Here is a 17,476-nt window from a genome sequence, read left to right on the forward strand (position 1 = left end):
CAGCCATATATTTTTGGGAATGGCTTCCCCCAATCTAATCATGGATTGGAGGGTACTATTGGGCCGCAAAGGCCCACCACAGGTCCTGTTTCAATAATCCGAATCGTGTAATATGTACAACTCGTTAAGTAATATATGCTTGTAAAAAATTACATTGATCGGATATCAATAGCTATGTAATCAGATCAGTTTTGTATGAAAAACAATGGACGGTGAAAAATAAACGTCTTACAAAAATCTAATTTGATCACATAGCTATCGATATCCGATCAACGTGAGTTTTTACGGGTATATAGTACTCGATGAGTTCGACATATTGAACGGTTCGAATTATCAAAATAGGACCCATGATAGACCTCACGGACCCAACAGTATCGTCGAGTACTGGAGGAAGTTCATTCCCTATATTTTTATCCAAAATATAGAATCAATTTGAACTTCTTATTTAAAGTGTCCATGGAGGTTAACAAAATCCTTTCAAGGTAATCCCAAAAAATGGAACTGACGCTGCTTCCAGCAATAATTTCAATCTCGAAGTTCAAATATCACGTGAGACCCACACACTATTGTGAGTCCGCAATAAAAATAATGTATCCATAACCGGACTCTTATATGAATCCCCCATTCACTGGAATTTCAACACAGCTGATTTTGGAATCTCAGTCATTCATTTGCTAATGAAAGAAATCATCAAGCATACAAGAATCATAAGAGTTAAAAAATAGGTTTAGAAAGCCCCATTGCGTAAAATAGGAAAAATAAAAATAAATAAAATTGTGCACTTTTTTTTTTATTTCTACCATTAGCAACAAACTGCACCCAGTGTGAAATAGAGTAGTCATTGACATCAACAACTAATAATCTTATGCATATTATGATTATGATTATGATTATGATGCAAAAAGGTTGGTCTATTAATCTAAAGCCTCCAATGAAAGTAGGTTTACTTATTTGTTTTATTATGGCACACAAAAAATGTCAGAATAGCCAATTTTCCTTCAACACTGATACAAAACATGGAAGTATTCAAGTAAAAGCCAGTAGAGGACCAGGAAGATGGGCGGGCGACACAAAATCAATTCCCTTTATATCATATCTTAAAATTTTAATGGACCAGCTGAGAAGCAATTAACATCCACAAATCCCCTGAATATTATTGTTGAGGGAGAACCAAATCAGGTTAATGATTACAGTAACAGCCAAAATGGAACTCTCTCTGATTCACATCATGCCAGAGATAAATAAAAACTTGAACTTGCATAGATAGAAATATTTCACACACACAAACAAAATTCAACTATATAATATATTTCCATTCACATTTCAATTGAAGGTTGAAACAATTCAAGACCACGCTTTAATTTGAAATATACTTTCACATCCTGATTTGTTTTCCAAGGACTTCATATATACACCTAAATAATAATATTTCCATTCTCTGCGCACCATATCATGCACTACTTTTCTACATTTTAACTTGCAGTAGAAGAGCAAAAAGGCTGGCATCTATGAGGACTTAATGCTTACATTTACTACAGTAGTGGGCTATTAGAGGAGATCCGCAGTTATAACAAAAAGTATGTCCGCATCTGTGATCATCCACAAAAACAAAATATACACATATAAGTAAGCAGATGATTGGGAGTAAAAATAAATAATTAATTAAATGAATCAATATAATCAATTGGAAATGGTTCAGATCGAGTTTCAATCTTCATCAACTGAAGAGACATGCTTGCTAAAAAAGACCAATCAAACACTACAAATGATTTTTATGTTCTCAACTTGAAGACCAAGGTCATACGACATAGGAAGTAGAAATGCAGAAAAAAAAAATGAAAGGAAGTTTGACGGAGTTGAGAACAACTACATCAAGAACAGTACTGTTTATACACCAGACTTCCACCATAAGTCCGTTTGTCTCTACTTCAAAATAACAAAATTTTGGATAAAAAACATGGCAGCACCATTAAAATATGAACAACCAACTACGAAGATCAAAAGTACAGGACCAAGAAGCAGTTGTCCATGCCACATGAACATTATAACAGCATACAAGGGATACAAAAAGTTATAATTGTAGTTTCTCATCTGGTTAAGAAAATAAAAAAAATTAATGCATTTTTTCATTATCATATTTGGGTAACTGACGAAGCAGATGGGGATATGAGTAAAATTCCTTTTCTTGCTTTATATATTGATGTACAATTTTGGCATTATGAAAATATACAACCAATCATATTTGTTTGTTTTTGGTGAGAGATGAAACACAAAATAAGAGAGTTTTTCTTTCTATTCAATTCTCATTATTTTTCACTATTTCTCACTTAATTTATAAACCAAACATGAAAAAAAGTTCAATTTCTCATAATTTCTTGTCAAATTGCTCAAACCCAACAGAGCCATGGTGAAACCATAATATTGCTATCCACCCTAACTGTCCATTTCCATGCTACATGAACAGAAGATAAACAAGAAGAATGACTTTACAGTTTAGAATGCAAGTACCATAATACAATATCATATAGAATTTCAAAAACCTTATTCTATTGACCAAACAAACAAACAAATAAATAACTGAAATTGGGAAACCAACCAACCTGCACATCATAAACAAGCAACCTTGAGATTTCTCAACATAAAACTTGCACTTGGGACACCTAATCCACTTGTTCTTCTTAGCAAGTTGTATTAACATGATGTCTTCTTTTTCTCTCTCATCCTTGTTCAGCTTCTGAAACTCTGCGCATTCAATCCCCGAATGCCACGGAACCTTACACTGGGCGCAGAACAACCTCCTGCAATTGGGACACTCAGACTGGGTAATAACCTCTTGCTCTCCAGCTTCTCCACCATCATCGATCAAAAGGGCGGAGCAATCCTTGTAAGGGCAATAGAACTTGTGGGAGGAGAGAATGACAGCCTCGCAGAGAGCAGTGCCCCATCTGTCGAAGACGTCAGGGGGCAAAATGGGACGGCAATGCTCTGGGTCCAAGAGGCCGTTGCAGTCAGGGACGGGACATTGAATTTGGGTAATGTTATCCTGGAGCTTGGAGGCCACGAATTTGAGAATACAATCGGAACAGTAAGAGTGGGTGCAACCCATTATGCTGAATGAATCGCTGAGAGGCTTCGGTTCCACGCAGATTTCACACATGAAGGTTGTGGTCTCAGTCTCGGACTTGGACTTGGAAGACTGACCCTGTTCAGTGATGGAAGGGCCGCCTCTAAATTGCTTTCGAAATAACGATGAAGACGAAGAAGAATCGAGAACTTGAATATCATCGTCGTCGTCGTCGTCGTCTTTGTCTGGGAAAAGGGATAGGTCGATGTCGATGATCCTTCTTTTGCGAGGGGGGGTATGGGTATGGGGAAGCAGAGAGGCCATGATGGCAAGCTGGAGGTCTCTATGATCGGAGTAGTGTTCAACTGAGATTGCGTTGTTGGCGTTGGTACCATCCTTGTTCTTGGTTGTTGCGTAGAGTAGTGATATTTCATCGTTTTCGTTTTCTTCGTCGTCTGCTAGATCAACGATCTCAGCAGGGGAAACCGTGCTACAGCGGATTGAGATGGGCCTTGATTTTGAATTTGGAGTAGCCATCTTCATAGTTGAGTCGAGTCCAGTCTCAGATGGTGCTGATTGAAATTGATGATGACGATGATGATGACCTCGATGCGGATGGGTCTTTCTCGGATTCTGGGTAGCACAGCATTCAAATTCAATACTACAAGTTTGAATTGTGGGAGAGCAGAGAGAAGATTGAAGATGAGGGTTTTAGGTGTTTCGAGTGATTTATTAGCCTCTTCATTTCCTCCGTTTTTTTCCAACGACTTTAGAAGAAGACTAGAGAGAGAGAAGACACACGGGAGGAAATCAAATTAAAATTCAACTTTCCTAATATACAATCTTTGGTTACGATAATTTTTTTTCTGTTTTTTTTTTTTTTTAACCTTCTAGTGTAAGGAAATACCTTATAGGCTATGTTTTATATAAATTTTTTGAGCTAAAATAGTTATGACAAGACAAAATAAACTAAAAATTAATAAAATAAAATATTATATTTTAATCATAATTATTTTATTTATATTTTTATAAAAATCAAAAAAATAAAAAGACACTCCTTTCAAACGAGATTTTTTAAATCTTAACTATAATTTAAAAATTAAAAAATCAACTCAACATAAAAATTAAAAAATCAACTCAACATGCACCCACTAAGTCAGAAAGGTAAATAGGACCCATTAGCTTCAAATTAAAAGTCCTAAGGGTTGGTTTAGGATGTCCTAAAAAAGTGCACTTTTTGACTTATTGGTAGATTTGGGTTGGGTTTGGGTTGGGTTTGATGTGTTAAAGAGGTGATGTGATTTAAATAAGATGATGTGACTTAAATAAGATAGTGACTTTTTAACTTTTTAGCTTATTTAGTACATGTCAAACTAGCCCTAAATATATACTATACCACTCCTCTCAGTCTCAGAATGAGAATGAAGTACACACACCCCAAATCAATCAAATAGCAAGTAAATTTAAAAAACAAATTAACTACACACACGAATGCGAGTCCATGTATGCGTGGGCCAAAGTAAAAAAAAAATAAATATTAGGAGGGTCCTTTCCTTTCCTTACTTCGAATAGTACTAGGATTCTTTGGCTTACTAAAATGTGAAGCTAATAGCATCATTGAACCTGTATATTATATTCCATCGACAAAATTTCTGAAACTCTATACTCAACCCGATCACAGCATCACTTGATAGACAAGAGAGGTCATAAATAATCAGAAACATAGACACACGGTTAAATAATCAGATAAAGAAAAGAAGTTCCAACGAGATGAATCCGTATAATAATAAACAAATACAAATGGACCAAAGTATACTTGTATATATATACATTTAGTTGTTCTGTGAAGGCCCATGTTTCAATCCCCCTTGAACCATACATGTACAATCATTATTACATTCGAATAGGAAAATGGGGCAGAAGAACCCACCGAGCCATGGCACTTCAGTAGTAGCAAAGCCATGTCATTCATGTAATTTTCAGTGTAAACTGGCCCGTAACACAAGTTTGGAGTAAAGGTCTCCGAGGGCAACATACAAAGGCTCAGCCGCCTTTGGTCTGTCGACAGTCCCAAGAAGAATATCAGTTGTCGTGAGATAGGGATCACCGTAGAAGCGCAGATTAGTGTCCATTCTTGTTGCAACAATGCTCCCCTCCAGTGAGACTCCTACAAAAGCACCTGCCCAATTATTTACACAAACCGTCAGGCTTTCTCTTCTGAACCCTTCAACAAGACACCTTCACTTGTAATTAGCTGGAAATACATTCTCCAATTTGAACTCATGCATTCTCATCTTACAACTAGTAGAAACTTTACTATTAGAGTTATAAGCAAGTGAAATTAATTGAAAGCTACTCAAATAGATGTAAAATGCGAGGATAATCCTCCCACCCACTAATTTCTAGCAGATAATTGGGCACTTGCGCACCAAGGTTTTAAAATCACTCAATCAGTCAAAAGATTGAGATATAAATTATTTGCACAGTACAAAAATGCTATGCTCTTTCGGGAAATTTTTTTTAAAAAAAATTGCAAGCAGAACACAATCCCAAGGACATTGAAAAAAAATGATGTCTTTTATGTATTTTAATGAGATTCTTAAACCCTTCACATTATGGGTTATGTGAAATATAACAGTTACTTAAAAAGGCTTTGCAGTTGCATGCATCCTACCACAGAATTAAGGCTGATCAGGGGCCCAATTCGAAACACCCTATCAAAAAAAATAAAGGAGGATAAACCAAATGATGCATAAAACGAGGTAATTTCTGGGAAGGGTAGAAAAAAATGATCGAGCATACAGTACCTTTGCTACAACTGTAAGTATAACACATGCCAGAGCCCCTGTCTCCAGCTCGCAAATCTGCTTCCAATACTCTTCCCACAGGACCAGCTGCAGCGCTACAACCAGCCCCAAGAGAAAAATGCATGCGACTACAAAACGTTTTTACTGCTTTCGAATCATGGAGCACAATTATGAAGTCCATTAGCTCACCCCCAACCTACATAATAAAAGGTCAAGAAAAAGGCATCACTTGTGATGACAATATGGAACCAAAGTCAAATAATTATGGCTAACATTTATCTGCAAAGAAATGATAACATGAATTCACATTGGAGCCCATTGTAGCCTGTGCCCATGAACATCAATGCCTCAAAATCTGGCTAATGACAAAAACAATGGCTCTGACAATCATGGTAATGAAAAAGAGATGCGCGGACACATTCTTTAAGCACATAAATATTCCAGAACTTCATGAGTAATGAAATGAATCAGATGTACATGATTTCAGTAGAGTAGAGCAGATTGAAGAAAAAGGTATATGCAAGATTAGTGCATGCAACATGAAGGGTTGACCATGCATATGCATGTAAAACAAAAGCCATTCTAGTAAGGCTGCAAAGTGTGAAAATGATGATCTGGTCTAGTTCAATAGCAAGGTGATAACCAAACCAAACCTTAGTTGCACGAAGCGGGAGCGGGAGCGGGAGCGGGAGCGGAGAAGTGTGAGCTGATAGAAGTTTCTTAAGTTGGGAGCGCCTCGGGAAGCGGTAATATATATATATATATATATATTTTTAATAGTTATTTCTAAAATATATTTATTATTTTTATCTTAGGTATTATTTTTATAGATAATATTTTTAATTTATTTATATAATTTTTTTTAATTTTTAATTGATATATATTATAAATAAAAAACAGTAAAATAATAAAATATGTTAAAAAACAGTAAAATAATAAAAAATAGTAAAATAATGATTTATTTTATAAATCTTATTAGATTTTTTTTTTATTATATTTAATTTAATTAGATTTATTATTATATAACAAATTATATTATTTATTATATGTTAAAAACGGGAGGGGGGAAGACAGCACAAATCGACAAGAAAGAGAGAGAGAGAGAGAGAGAGAGAGAGAGAGAGAGAGAAGAAGCAGAAGGAGAGCAGATCGAAGGCGATGGCCATGGCGATGTCAAGACGATCGAAGGCGAGAGCGAAGAGGAGTAGATCGCGAGCAGATCGCGAGGCGAGAGCAGATCGAAGGTCGATGTTGAAAGTACAGACGATGTCGAAGGTCGACGTCAATGTCAAAGGAGAAGGCGATAGCGAGACCAGGTCTCTCTCTCCCCTTTACGATCCCATCTTGGATTGAATCGCGTTTCTCTCTCCTCAGAAACACGATTCTTACACGTTTCTTTCTAGAAAACGCAAAATCGCGATTCTTACTAAGAATCGCCACCTGTTTGCACGATTCCTGCAACTAAGAACCAAACCAAGTCTTAAGTCCCATCAAATAGAGTCGGCTCCATAAATCCTTCTTCTCCACGCGGTCCTATCAGGCCATTTCGTTAGTTAAATTAAGTAAATTCATATCTCTATTTACAACGCTAACCAACGTTTATCTAGGCCTACCCCGTCCCCTAACACTTCTATCTACCGTTACAGCATTGCATTTCTTCACTATTGTCTCTGTTGGTCTCCGTTAAATATGATCAAACCATCTCAATCGATTCTCTCTCAACTTATTTTCTATCAGTGCTACTCCTACTCATTCCTAATTTTGTCTTGTCTAGTCTTGCCATACATCCACCTTAGCATTTTCATCTCAGCCACATTTATCTTATCTACATGTTGTTTCTTGGTTGCCCAACACTCCGTCCCATACAACATCGTTGGTCTAATAGCCGTTCTATATAACTTACCTTTAAGTCCAATGGGTATTCGTTTATCGCACAATATCCCAGACGCACTTCCCCACTTACACCATCCTACCTTAATCCTATAGACCACATCCGCATCAATCTCCCCTGCTGTTGTGATAATTGACCCTAAATAACGAAAATATTCACTCTTAGGCAGTTCTTGGCTCTCAATCTTCACTTCTCCTCTACTTTCATTATTACTGTTACTAAATTTACACTCTATGTACTATGTCTTAGTTCTACTTATCCGAAATCGTTTAGATTCAAGAGCTTTTCTCCAAATCTCCAACTTTGTATTAACTCATTTTCTAGTCTCATCTACTGGCACTATATCGTCTGCAAAAAGCATACACCATGTCACATCATCCTAGATATTTCTCGTCAACTCATCCATAACTAAAGTAAAAAGATAAGGACTTAAGGTAGATCCTTGATGTAACCCTACAGTGATAGGAAATTTATTTGTCTCTCCAGCAGGTGATCTAATAGTGGTCACCACCCTTCATACATGTCCCTAATCACATCAATGTAACATTTTGTCATCCATTTCTTCGCTAACACCCATCATATTATATCCCAGAACACTCTATCATATGCTTTCTCAAGGTCGATAAACACCATATGAATGTCTCTTTTCTTTTCTCTACACTTTTCTATTACTCTCCTTAAAGATAGATCGCTTCCATTGTTGACCTGCCAGGCATAAACCCAAATTAATTCTCTGATACCTCTCTGTTATATCTCGCAATCGGCATTCTATCACCCTCTCCCACACTTTCATTATATGACACATTAACTTGATTCCGCTATAGTTGTTGCAATTCTGGACATCTCCTTTATTCTTATAGATTGACACTAAAATACTCTTCCTCCACTCATCTGGTATGTTCCTAGTCAATAAAATTTTGCTAAACAACCTAGTCAACCAAGCAACCCCTTTTTACCCAAACACTTCCAAGCTTCAACAGGAATATCATCTGATCCTAAAGCTTTATTTGATTTCATCTTCTTAAGTGCAACCTCCACTTCAAAGTTCCTAATTCTACGATAGAACCTATAGTCTTGGTTTATCGTATTATTGGCTATTTCTTCCCCTATATAGTTTCTCAAAATAGTTCTTCCATCTTTCCTTAATCTCTTCATCCCTCACCAATACCTTAGAATCCTCACTCTTGATGCACTTAACTTGATTAAAATCTCCTGTTTTAATCTCGCGTATCTTAGCAAGTTTGTATACTCTCTTCCCTCCCTCCTTACTATCTAGTCTAGTGTATAGATCATCATAAGCTTTCAACTTAACTTTTCTCACTACTTTCTTGACCTCCTTATTAGCCAATCTATAACTCTTAAAGTTTTCCTTAGTTCTATCATTTTGCCACTTTTTAAAGCACTTTTTTTTTTGCCTTAACTACCGCTTAAACCTCTTCCTTCCATCACCAAATTTCCCTGGAGCTGGGTCCCGTTCCTTTCGACTCTTCAAGCACTTCTCTTGAGATTCTCCTCATACAATTGGCCATCAAGTCCCACATAATGTTAACATCATTTTTCAAGTCTCAAGAACCTTCCTTATCCATTCTATTCTTAAATATTTTTAATTTATCCCCTTTTAGATCCCACCATCTCGTCCTACGACACCTACCATCCTTCCTAGCTTAGTATTGCCCTCTAAAATATAAATCTAGTACCAAAATTCTATGTTGAGAGGTCAGACTTTCTCCAAAAATCACCTTACAATCATTGCATTTTAGACAGACCACTTTTCTCACTAAGGAGTAATCTATTTGGCTCTTAATTGACCCACCCTTAAAGGTTATCAAATGCTCCTCCCTCTTCTTATACATAGTATTGGCCACCACTAGATTAGAAGTCAACACAAAATCTAAAATACTCTCTCTAGTCTCATTTCTGTCACCAACACTATATCTACCATGCACTCTTTCATAGCCTAGTTTATCTATGCCTACCTGGCCATTAAAACCTCCACCTATAACCAGGTTCTCTCCTACAGTATCTCCTGTAAGATCTCATCCATTTGCTCCCAAAAATCCCTCTTAGTCTGATCATCTAATCCTACTTAAGAGGCGTATGCACTAATAACATTCACTATATTCCCTCCAATAACTAGTTTAACTAACATAATCCCATCACCTTTCCCAATGACCGCCACTACATTCTCCACAAGACCCTTGACAATTAAGATTCCTACCCCATTCCTGCGTATATCCTTACTACTATAATACAGTTTAAAACTGGTATCCTCAATTTCCCTAGCTTTCTCACCCATCCACTTAGTTTCTTGTACGCAAGCTATACTAACTCTCCTCATAACATCTACCAACTCCATTGTCTTACCCAGTTCAGGTTTCTATATTCCAAGTGGCTACAAAAAAAATAGCCAGTAATACGAGTGATGACTACAAAAAATGACTAAAGGATAACGTGAAGGAGAACCACCTTACATTTCTTTTGGTAAGTATGGAAACATCCCAACATATCTAATGTTGTGGGTTTAGAAAACAAGTGGGTATCAATGACAAAATAAAATTAAATTAAAAGAGATAAATAACGAAGCAAACTTAAGGTGAGAATAAACAAAGTGTAGTAGCTAAATTTCCAATTACATTGCCCAAAAGGTCACAATTTAAACATTATTTTAAATAGAAAAGCAGTTACTTGGCACCACCCTCAATAGAAGATGTTAAGTTGCATGTTAATTGATAGCAAGCTTACCTGAGCACCCCATCCTAAACCAACAGAAACTATAGCAGATGGCGCAGACCATGATCCATCAGACTTTCGGGCAACAACCAAACCAGAGCCAAGTTTGTAAGCAACTAGCATTCCAGCTTTAACAACTGTTAAAATTGCCAATCCTTTGGCTCCTTTTAGAACTGCTGTTGGTATGGACTTCTCGGGGTCCAATCTGGCAACCTGTTTGTTCAAAAACTTCTTCATAGTAAGAAACTTAGAATCTACATAAAATTCACTTGACCTGGACTATGATAAAATGTTTCCAGTTAAAGAGATGAATTAACCATTGACTGAAGTTAAATAAATAGAAGTGTGACTTCCTGTTTCATATTATAAACTACTAACTCCAGAATTTCCATTGGTGGCAAGTCAACTGTCACATGTGTGTGTACCAATAGAATTGCCAATTATACCAATAGAATTTAATTGAAGTCTATAGGTATATACCATGTATCATTTATGACATATGCTGGAAATATAAACTTGGTTGATATGATTTGACGACTGCACATCTGCAAACCTGAAGAGATTTCCACCCTCAGAGACTCTAAATGTTTTGAATTGGAATCACCAAAATACGATGCAATGCTGGTTTGAGTTCCTCCCACAATCCAATAGGTAGTTCAACCCAACCATGAAGATCAATGTCAAATGACAGGAACTCCAAAACATAACCGGGGCAACATTCTTGCAACAGTGGTGCGTGGGGCAAAGGTTCATGGTTATTGTACTCTGACCAACCATTATGCAATAATTTCCTACGATCATAATATGAATAACAGTGATTCATTTCAATGAAAAATGACAATTGTTGTACATTTCCTTCATTCCTCGTGTAGACCATTGCCATCCCCCCTGACTGTTTACGAGCCAGATTTTCTTCATCCTCTACACAAGGAAAGAAGAAAATGTACGGCAATTGTCATTTTTCGTTGAAATGAATCACTGTGATTCATATTGGTTGGTCAGAGCACACTAACCACAAACCATTGCCCATGCACCACTGTTGCAAGAATGTTGCCCTGGTCATGTTTTGGAGTTCCTATCATTTGACATTGATGTTCACGGTCGGGTTGAACTACCTATTGGATTGTGGGAGGAATTCAAACCAGCGTTACATCATATTTTGGTGATTCCAATTCAAAACATTTAGAGTCTCTGAGGGTGGAAATCTCTTCAGGTTTGCAGATGTGCAATCGTCAAATCATATCAACCAAGTTTATATTTCCAGCATGTCATAATGATACAAGGTATATACCTATAGACTTCAATTAAATTCTATTGGTATAATTGTCAATTGGCAAGTTCTAGTAGCAATAAGTCAATGGTATGACACAGCTGGAAGATAAAAATGGTTTTAGATTAAACAAAAGCAGTCACTAGTTGAAAAAGTGTTTCACTAAATACGTGAAGAGCACCTGGCAGTAACTCCTTAATGTATTTGACGATTTATATATCTCATATTCCATGGACAGACCCACTGGAAGATTCAGCCAACCCCTCATGCTTGTCCAATCCATCACATCATGCTTTGCAACCTGTACTGCATTGCTAATGGTGTTGATAAGCACACTTTGTAAAGGATCAAGCCTATCATAGCAGGTGTCGCACACTCTCTGCGGATTCCTCTCTCTGAACTTAACAGGTAACAAGCACCTCCCCTTCGAGCATGCCCTACAAAATATCCCTCCACAAAACCGACAATGATGTCTGCCACGAGTGAGGGCAGTGAAAGGAGCAGTGCACTGCATGCAAAGTGTAGTAGAACTGTCTGGGAGCCACTCTGGGGGTTCAGCTTCCAACACATCTTTGTAAGCACTATAGTTAGTCCCAGTGGGCTCAAGAAGAGGTGGGGCACTCGGTATGTAAACTGAAGAGTGCAAGAAAGTTTCTCCATTCTTAGCAGAGCCTAGAAATGAAACATTTGAACTGGAGAATTGCAGACCTCCACTGATATCTGAATCTTTATTACGGCCAGTCACAATCGCAACAATCCCACTCAAGACATTTTTCAAGTTCACCTCAGGACGCATTATTTGTTGCCCAGAACTACAATGATCTTCACTAGAATCATATCCATCCTCAAAATTTTCTTCAGGTTCAAGGGGATATTGATATGAATATTTTTGTCCCAAGGACCTTGAGCCTGAGGGGCAAGTACTATTGCCTTTTGGCACATCCCAAGCAGAATCAATGTAGTCATCAATATAGTGGAAATTGCTGCTTTCCTTTTCTACATTAGAAAGTGAAGCATATGAAACTCTTCCCCCGGATTTTTCCATAAATTATGATGCATACATCCACTGACTGAAATCAACTAGAAATTACACTGCAATCATCAAAACAGATATCCCAGTCACAATTTTCAAAACAAAATGAACCAAGAAAAAAATAGTTCTCAAATTTGGTCCACTCATGTTTGATCTAAAAAGCACATGTGGTGAATGGTGAAACAATATCTAGCATTAAACTGGACCATATGCCCGCTACTACCTCAAAAAAACAAAAAAAAATGTAACAGTTATGAATCCATAATTCTGTTCAGATTCAGGGACACGAGGAAGTCATATAACCACTAAGGTTGTGTTTGATTGGAAGATTTGATGAGGGGCATGGAAAGAGAAAAGGAAATGCAATCCCACTTTTTGTTTGGTTATAATAGAAAACATAGGGGAAAAGAAAATGAGAGGGAAATGCATTCCCACTTTTTGACTTTTGGGTTCACTTAAAATTTTCAGCGGGAAGAAAATCAATAATCAATAACACAATAAAGTGTTCATCCTTTTTTCTGTTAAATTGGCACAATTGAATGACCCTAAAGGGACTCAAAATAGTTCCTCTGAGATGAAGCTAAAAGTGATACTTATGAGACATTCTACAAGGCTACAAATAATACAAGAATTTCAATTAAAGCAACCTAGTTTGACAAGTACATTTGTCCACTCAAATAAAATCACCTCTCTCATATTTCTTTTCATGAATTGAAGGCCAATTTGGAAACTCAGCATATAGGTAAGCCAGTTTCAAAAGAAAAAATAATAATAATCAGCACAAGCCATAATTTTGCAACATGAAAATCCTGGAATGCATCATAGCATGTATGCAGCAGCTCCGCTAAGACTTAATTGAACCCTCGTCCTACATTATTTTTCCATTTGAGCACTTCAATTAAATATGCAAACAACAAATAACAGATGTTCAAAACAGAATCATCAAGCATCTTCATCTACTGCCCAAACTGAATTCAGTGCGAATAGCAAATTAATTGGATTTTCTCTTCTCGGAAACAAATATTTTTTGGTTAAAAATGCAAAATTTAAGGCATGGATGCAAAATTGAAAGTTTTTATTTCTTTTTTCCCCCCCTTTCCCTGAATCATCAATCATCTTCATCTACTGCCAAATTGAAAATCAATTGGATTTTCTTTAATCGGAAATAAAAATAGCAGCTTTTTGGTTAGAAAAGACAAAATTTAAGGCAAGAATGCAAAATTAAAAGCTTTTTTTTTATTATTATTTTTAAAATTGCTCTGGAATTAGGGTTTATACAGAGTTACCTTCCTTCAAATTCAACCAACACAAACAGAAATATTAATCATACTAATTACTAATAGAAAGAAAGAAAACAACAAATTTATATAAGAAGGAAGGAATTGAACGCATAGAGAATAGAATTGATTTTACCTTATTTTGGCTTTAGCCGTGTTTGTATGCTCAGTCAGCTTTTGATTTTTTCAGAGAAGATGAAGAGGCCCCTGATCCTTCAACAGCTCTGTGACTCTTAGATGATGATTTTGTTCGAGAGATCAAACCCCTTTTCCAATCCCCAATTTCTTCTTTCTTTTTTTTTCTTTTTTTTTTTCAATTTGAGGTTTCGTTTCCAACTCAACTTGATAAATACTGTGTGTACACGGAAGGAAGTAACAACAAACCAATCAAAAAAATAGTAAATTACAAATACACCCCTAACATTTATTTAAAATATAAATTGTTATTTGCAGTTTTAAAAATTATATCACATCCATTAAAAATTTTAATTTCATAATAAATGACTTCTTTTATTAATAAATTATCCAATTAATCAATAGTTTTTAATAATATTAGTAATTTATTTAATTAATAATTCAAGTAATTTTATTATTGTATAAGAAAGCAATTAAGAATTTTATTTTTTCAGTTAATTTTGTTAAATAAAAAATTTTAACAATGGGATATTTATAATTTTTAAACTACAGGGACAATCTATATTTTAAATAAATTGCTAAGGTATATTAAGATATCTCCCTCCAAGTTTGAACTTATTACAATTTTTCCCTTTTGTGTTGATAAAATTGCATCATTCTCATTAGATCTTAAATTCGTATTACAAATTGGTCCATCAAATTTATTCATGTCCTTAGGTTGTGTTTGGTAAGGGTTTTGAAAAAGAAAAAAAAGTAAAAGTAAGTAAAAGGTGAAGAATAATGTTATATGCACCAATTAGTGTACTAACTATTGTACTAACACTAGTTATGACATTATTATTGACACCACTCATTAATCATATTATAAATACCAAAAACCTTAAATTATGATTAATGAGTGGGGTCTGTTAGCCCCAAGGTTATTTAATTCTAAATTCTATTGATTTTGATTATGAACAAATATTTTGAACTTATTTTGCTATTTGAAGTTTTCAAAATAAAAATATAAAAAATTGTGCTTCATAAATTCTAGAAGTCATATGACTCTAAAGTATCATTTTTAATGATTTTTGGGGCTTCAAAACATGAGCATCAAAACTTGATTGCAAAACTCTATTTATACTTAAAATAGGTCTAAGGGTCGATACCAAGATGGTATGGGTCGACACCAGAATGAAGCTCAAAATGCACAAGTGTTCTAGCAGCAAGGGTCGACACTAAATTTTAGAATGCAAATTCAGCAGCAAGGGTCGACACCAAAAAGCACAAGGGTCACATACTAAATTTCAAAAAGCATTTCAGCAGCAACGGTTGACACCAAGAATGATAAGGGTCGACACCAAAGACATTTGAGACTCAATACAGCGAAGAGAGAGATACAAAGGGTCGACACCCAATTTGTAGGGGTCGACACCTGTAAATCTGGGTTTAAAAAAATTCGACCTGCCAAATCAGATCCAGACTGTTACAGACCTTTTCTCAGCCACTTTTTCAAACTTATGTACAGAATATGCCATTTCTTCTGACCCCTGAACAAATCTTCTGATACCATATCCTCTCCAAGAAGTTGACTTATGAGGTTGAGCATTAAATAAAAGGTTTGTGCATTTAATGATATCTTCTCTTCCCAAGACCTACATACAGTCTGTCTCCTTTACATTCTGATCAAACGCAGCTGGAAGATATGTTTCTTGATTTGCTCCAACGGCTAAGAGATTCAAATCTCCTCTCTCCAATAGCTAGAAGCCATTAATGCTATAAAGATACAATTCTTCTTGTTCATTCAACACACTTCTTTAATACAACAAGCCTAGAGCATTCAAGAGCAATCAAGGGCTTTTAATATACTCCATTTTGTACTTTCATTTTCATATCTGAGTGACTCTTAAATTACTTAAGAGCTTACATTTTCATATCCATATTTTGTAAGAGAACATTTGTAAAAGCGGAAAGTTATACTTTTTATTCTTATTCCTTATTTTCTGAATGACACACTTGTAAAGTGAGGCATTTAGTTGAGAGGATCTCAACAGATTGAAGTAAGTCCTTGAAAAAATCCACAAACTAGGTGGAGCTTGGTGGTGCATCTATTCATAGTGAAGAAATTCTCAAAAAGGTGTCTTGAGGAGTGGTCGTAGGCTGGTGAGCCAAACCACTATAAATCCTTGTGTCAAGTTCTTCTTTCATTTCCTTTTATTTTCTGTCCATTCATTTATTGTCATTTGCCATTAAATACTTAATCTTTGCAACTTCATTTTTGGACCAAATTTTTAATTACCTAATTCACCCCCCATCTTGGGTTGCCTTCCTAAATAACAATTGGTATCAGAGCCTCGTCTCTAGTATTATGACTTAACCGTCTTACAGTGATTTATGGCAATCCCTAGCTCCTCTCTTCCTGAAGGTCAAGCCTCAAATAGACCACCTTTCTTCAATGGCACAAATTTCAACTATTGGAAAACTCGCATGATTATGCATATTCAATCTACCAACTATGGGGTTTGGAAAATCATATGTGATTGTCCTAAAGTCCGTACCAAAACCATAGATGGTATGTTAGTCCCCAAACCTGAAAGTGAGTGGACTAGTGCTGATTACAAAGATATTCAATCTAATGCCAAAGCTGTTAACATGTTATATTGTACACTTGATGGTATTGAGTTTAATAGAATATGCACTTGTACAAATGCGAAAGAAATTTGGGATAAACTTGTTGTAACTCATGAGGGAATTACTCAAGTCAAAGAGTCTAGGGTGAGCTTGCTTGTTCACAATTACGAGCTCTTCAAGATGAAATCTGATGAGAATATATCCCAAATGTTCACTCGCTTTACAAACATTATAAACAGTCTTAAATCTCTTGGGAAGACTTATACTAATGCAGAGATTGTCAGAAAAATTCTCCGATCATTGCCAAAAAGTTGGGAGAACAAAGTTATTGCAGTGATAGAAGCAAGAGACTTGTCAACATTGAGTCTTGATGAGCTAATGAGATCTCTCATAACCCATGAAATCATCATGCAAGAAGGAAAAGAAGAAGAAGACAAAAATAAGAAGAAAGGGATAGCTTTCAAGTCTACCTCAAAGTCTCAAGAGGAAGAAGAAGATGCTCCAGAAGAAGATGAAGAAATGGCTTTCATTACCAAAAGATTCAAAAGGTTTGTGAAGAAGAAACATGGTGTAAGAAAGTTCTTTAGAAAAGACTTCAACAAAGATCTTCAAAAAGGAGAATGTCATAAAAAAATCTGAAGTTACTTGCTATGAATGTA

At 35.9% G+C, this 17,476-nt stretch overlaps 2 protein-coding genes across 6 annotated transcripts; both read right to left on the minus strand.

Annotated features, from left to right (window-relative positions):
* Positions 1-1,292: 1,292 nt before the first annotated feature.
* On the minus strand, positions 1,293-4,205 carry LOC114272469 (E3 ubiquitin-protein ligase RSL1). The gene is made up of 2 exons (XM_028214180.2): positions 2,601-4,205; positions 1,293-1,589 (listed from the first exon to the last, which is right to left on the minus strand). The coding sequence occupies exons 1-2, from the start codon at positions 3,605-3,607 to the stop codon at positions 1,517-1,519; spliced, it is 1,080 nt and encodes a 359-aa protein (XP_028069981.1). The 5' UTR covers positions 3,608-4,205; the 3' UTR covers positions 1,293-1,516.
* Positions 4,206-4,775: 570 nt separating this feature from the next.
* LOC114272470 (RING/FYVE/PHD-type zinc finger family protein) lies at positions 4,776-14,436 on the minus strand. 5 transcript variants are annotated; one of them, XM_028214184.2, is made up of 6 exons: positions 14,209-14,430; positions 11,944-12,854; positions 10,505-10,705; positions 5,872-6,067; positions 5,739-5,778; positions 4,776-5,243 (listed from the first exon to the last, which is right to left on the minus strand). In XM_028214184.2, exons 2-5 carry the CDS (start codon positions 12,805-12,807, stop codon positions 5,756-5,758), a joined length of 1,284 nt encoding a protein of 427 aa, XP_028069985.2. In that variant the 5' UTR covers positions 12,808-12,854; positions 14,209-14,430; the 3' UTR covers positions 4,776-5,243; positions 5,739-5,755. The 5 variants fall into 5 exon arrangements, with proteins under 5 accessions (XP_028069985.2, XP_082780321.1, XP_028069982.2 ...); XM_082924195.1 differs by having other exon boundaries at positions 11,944-12,832; positions 14,209-14,422; XM_028214181.2 differs by lacking the exon at positions 5,739-5,778 and having other exon boundaries at positions 14,209-14,436.
* Positions 14,437-17,476: the final 3,040 nt, after the last annotated feature.

This window comes from Camellia sinensis, chromosome 4 (genome assembly GCF_055761805.1).
Source record: "Camellia sinensis isolate YWXY chromosome 4, ASM5576180v1, whole genome shotgun sequence".
Taxonomy (NCBI): domain Eukaryota; kingdom Viridiplantae; phylum Streptophyta; class Magnoliopsida; order Ericales; family Theaceae; genus Camellia; species Camellia sinensis.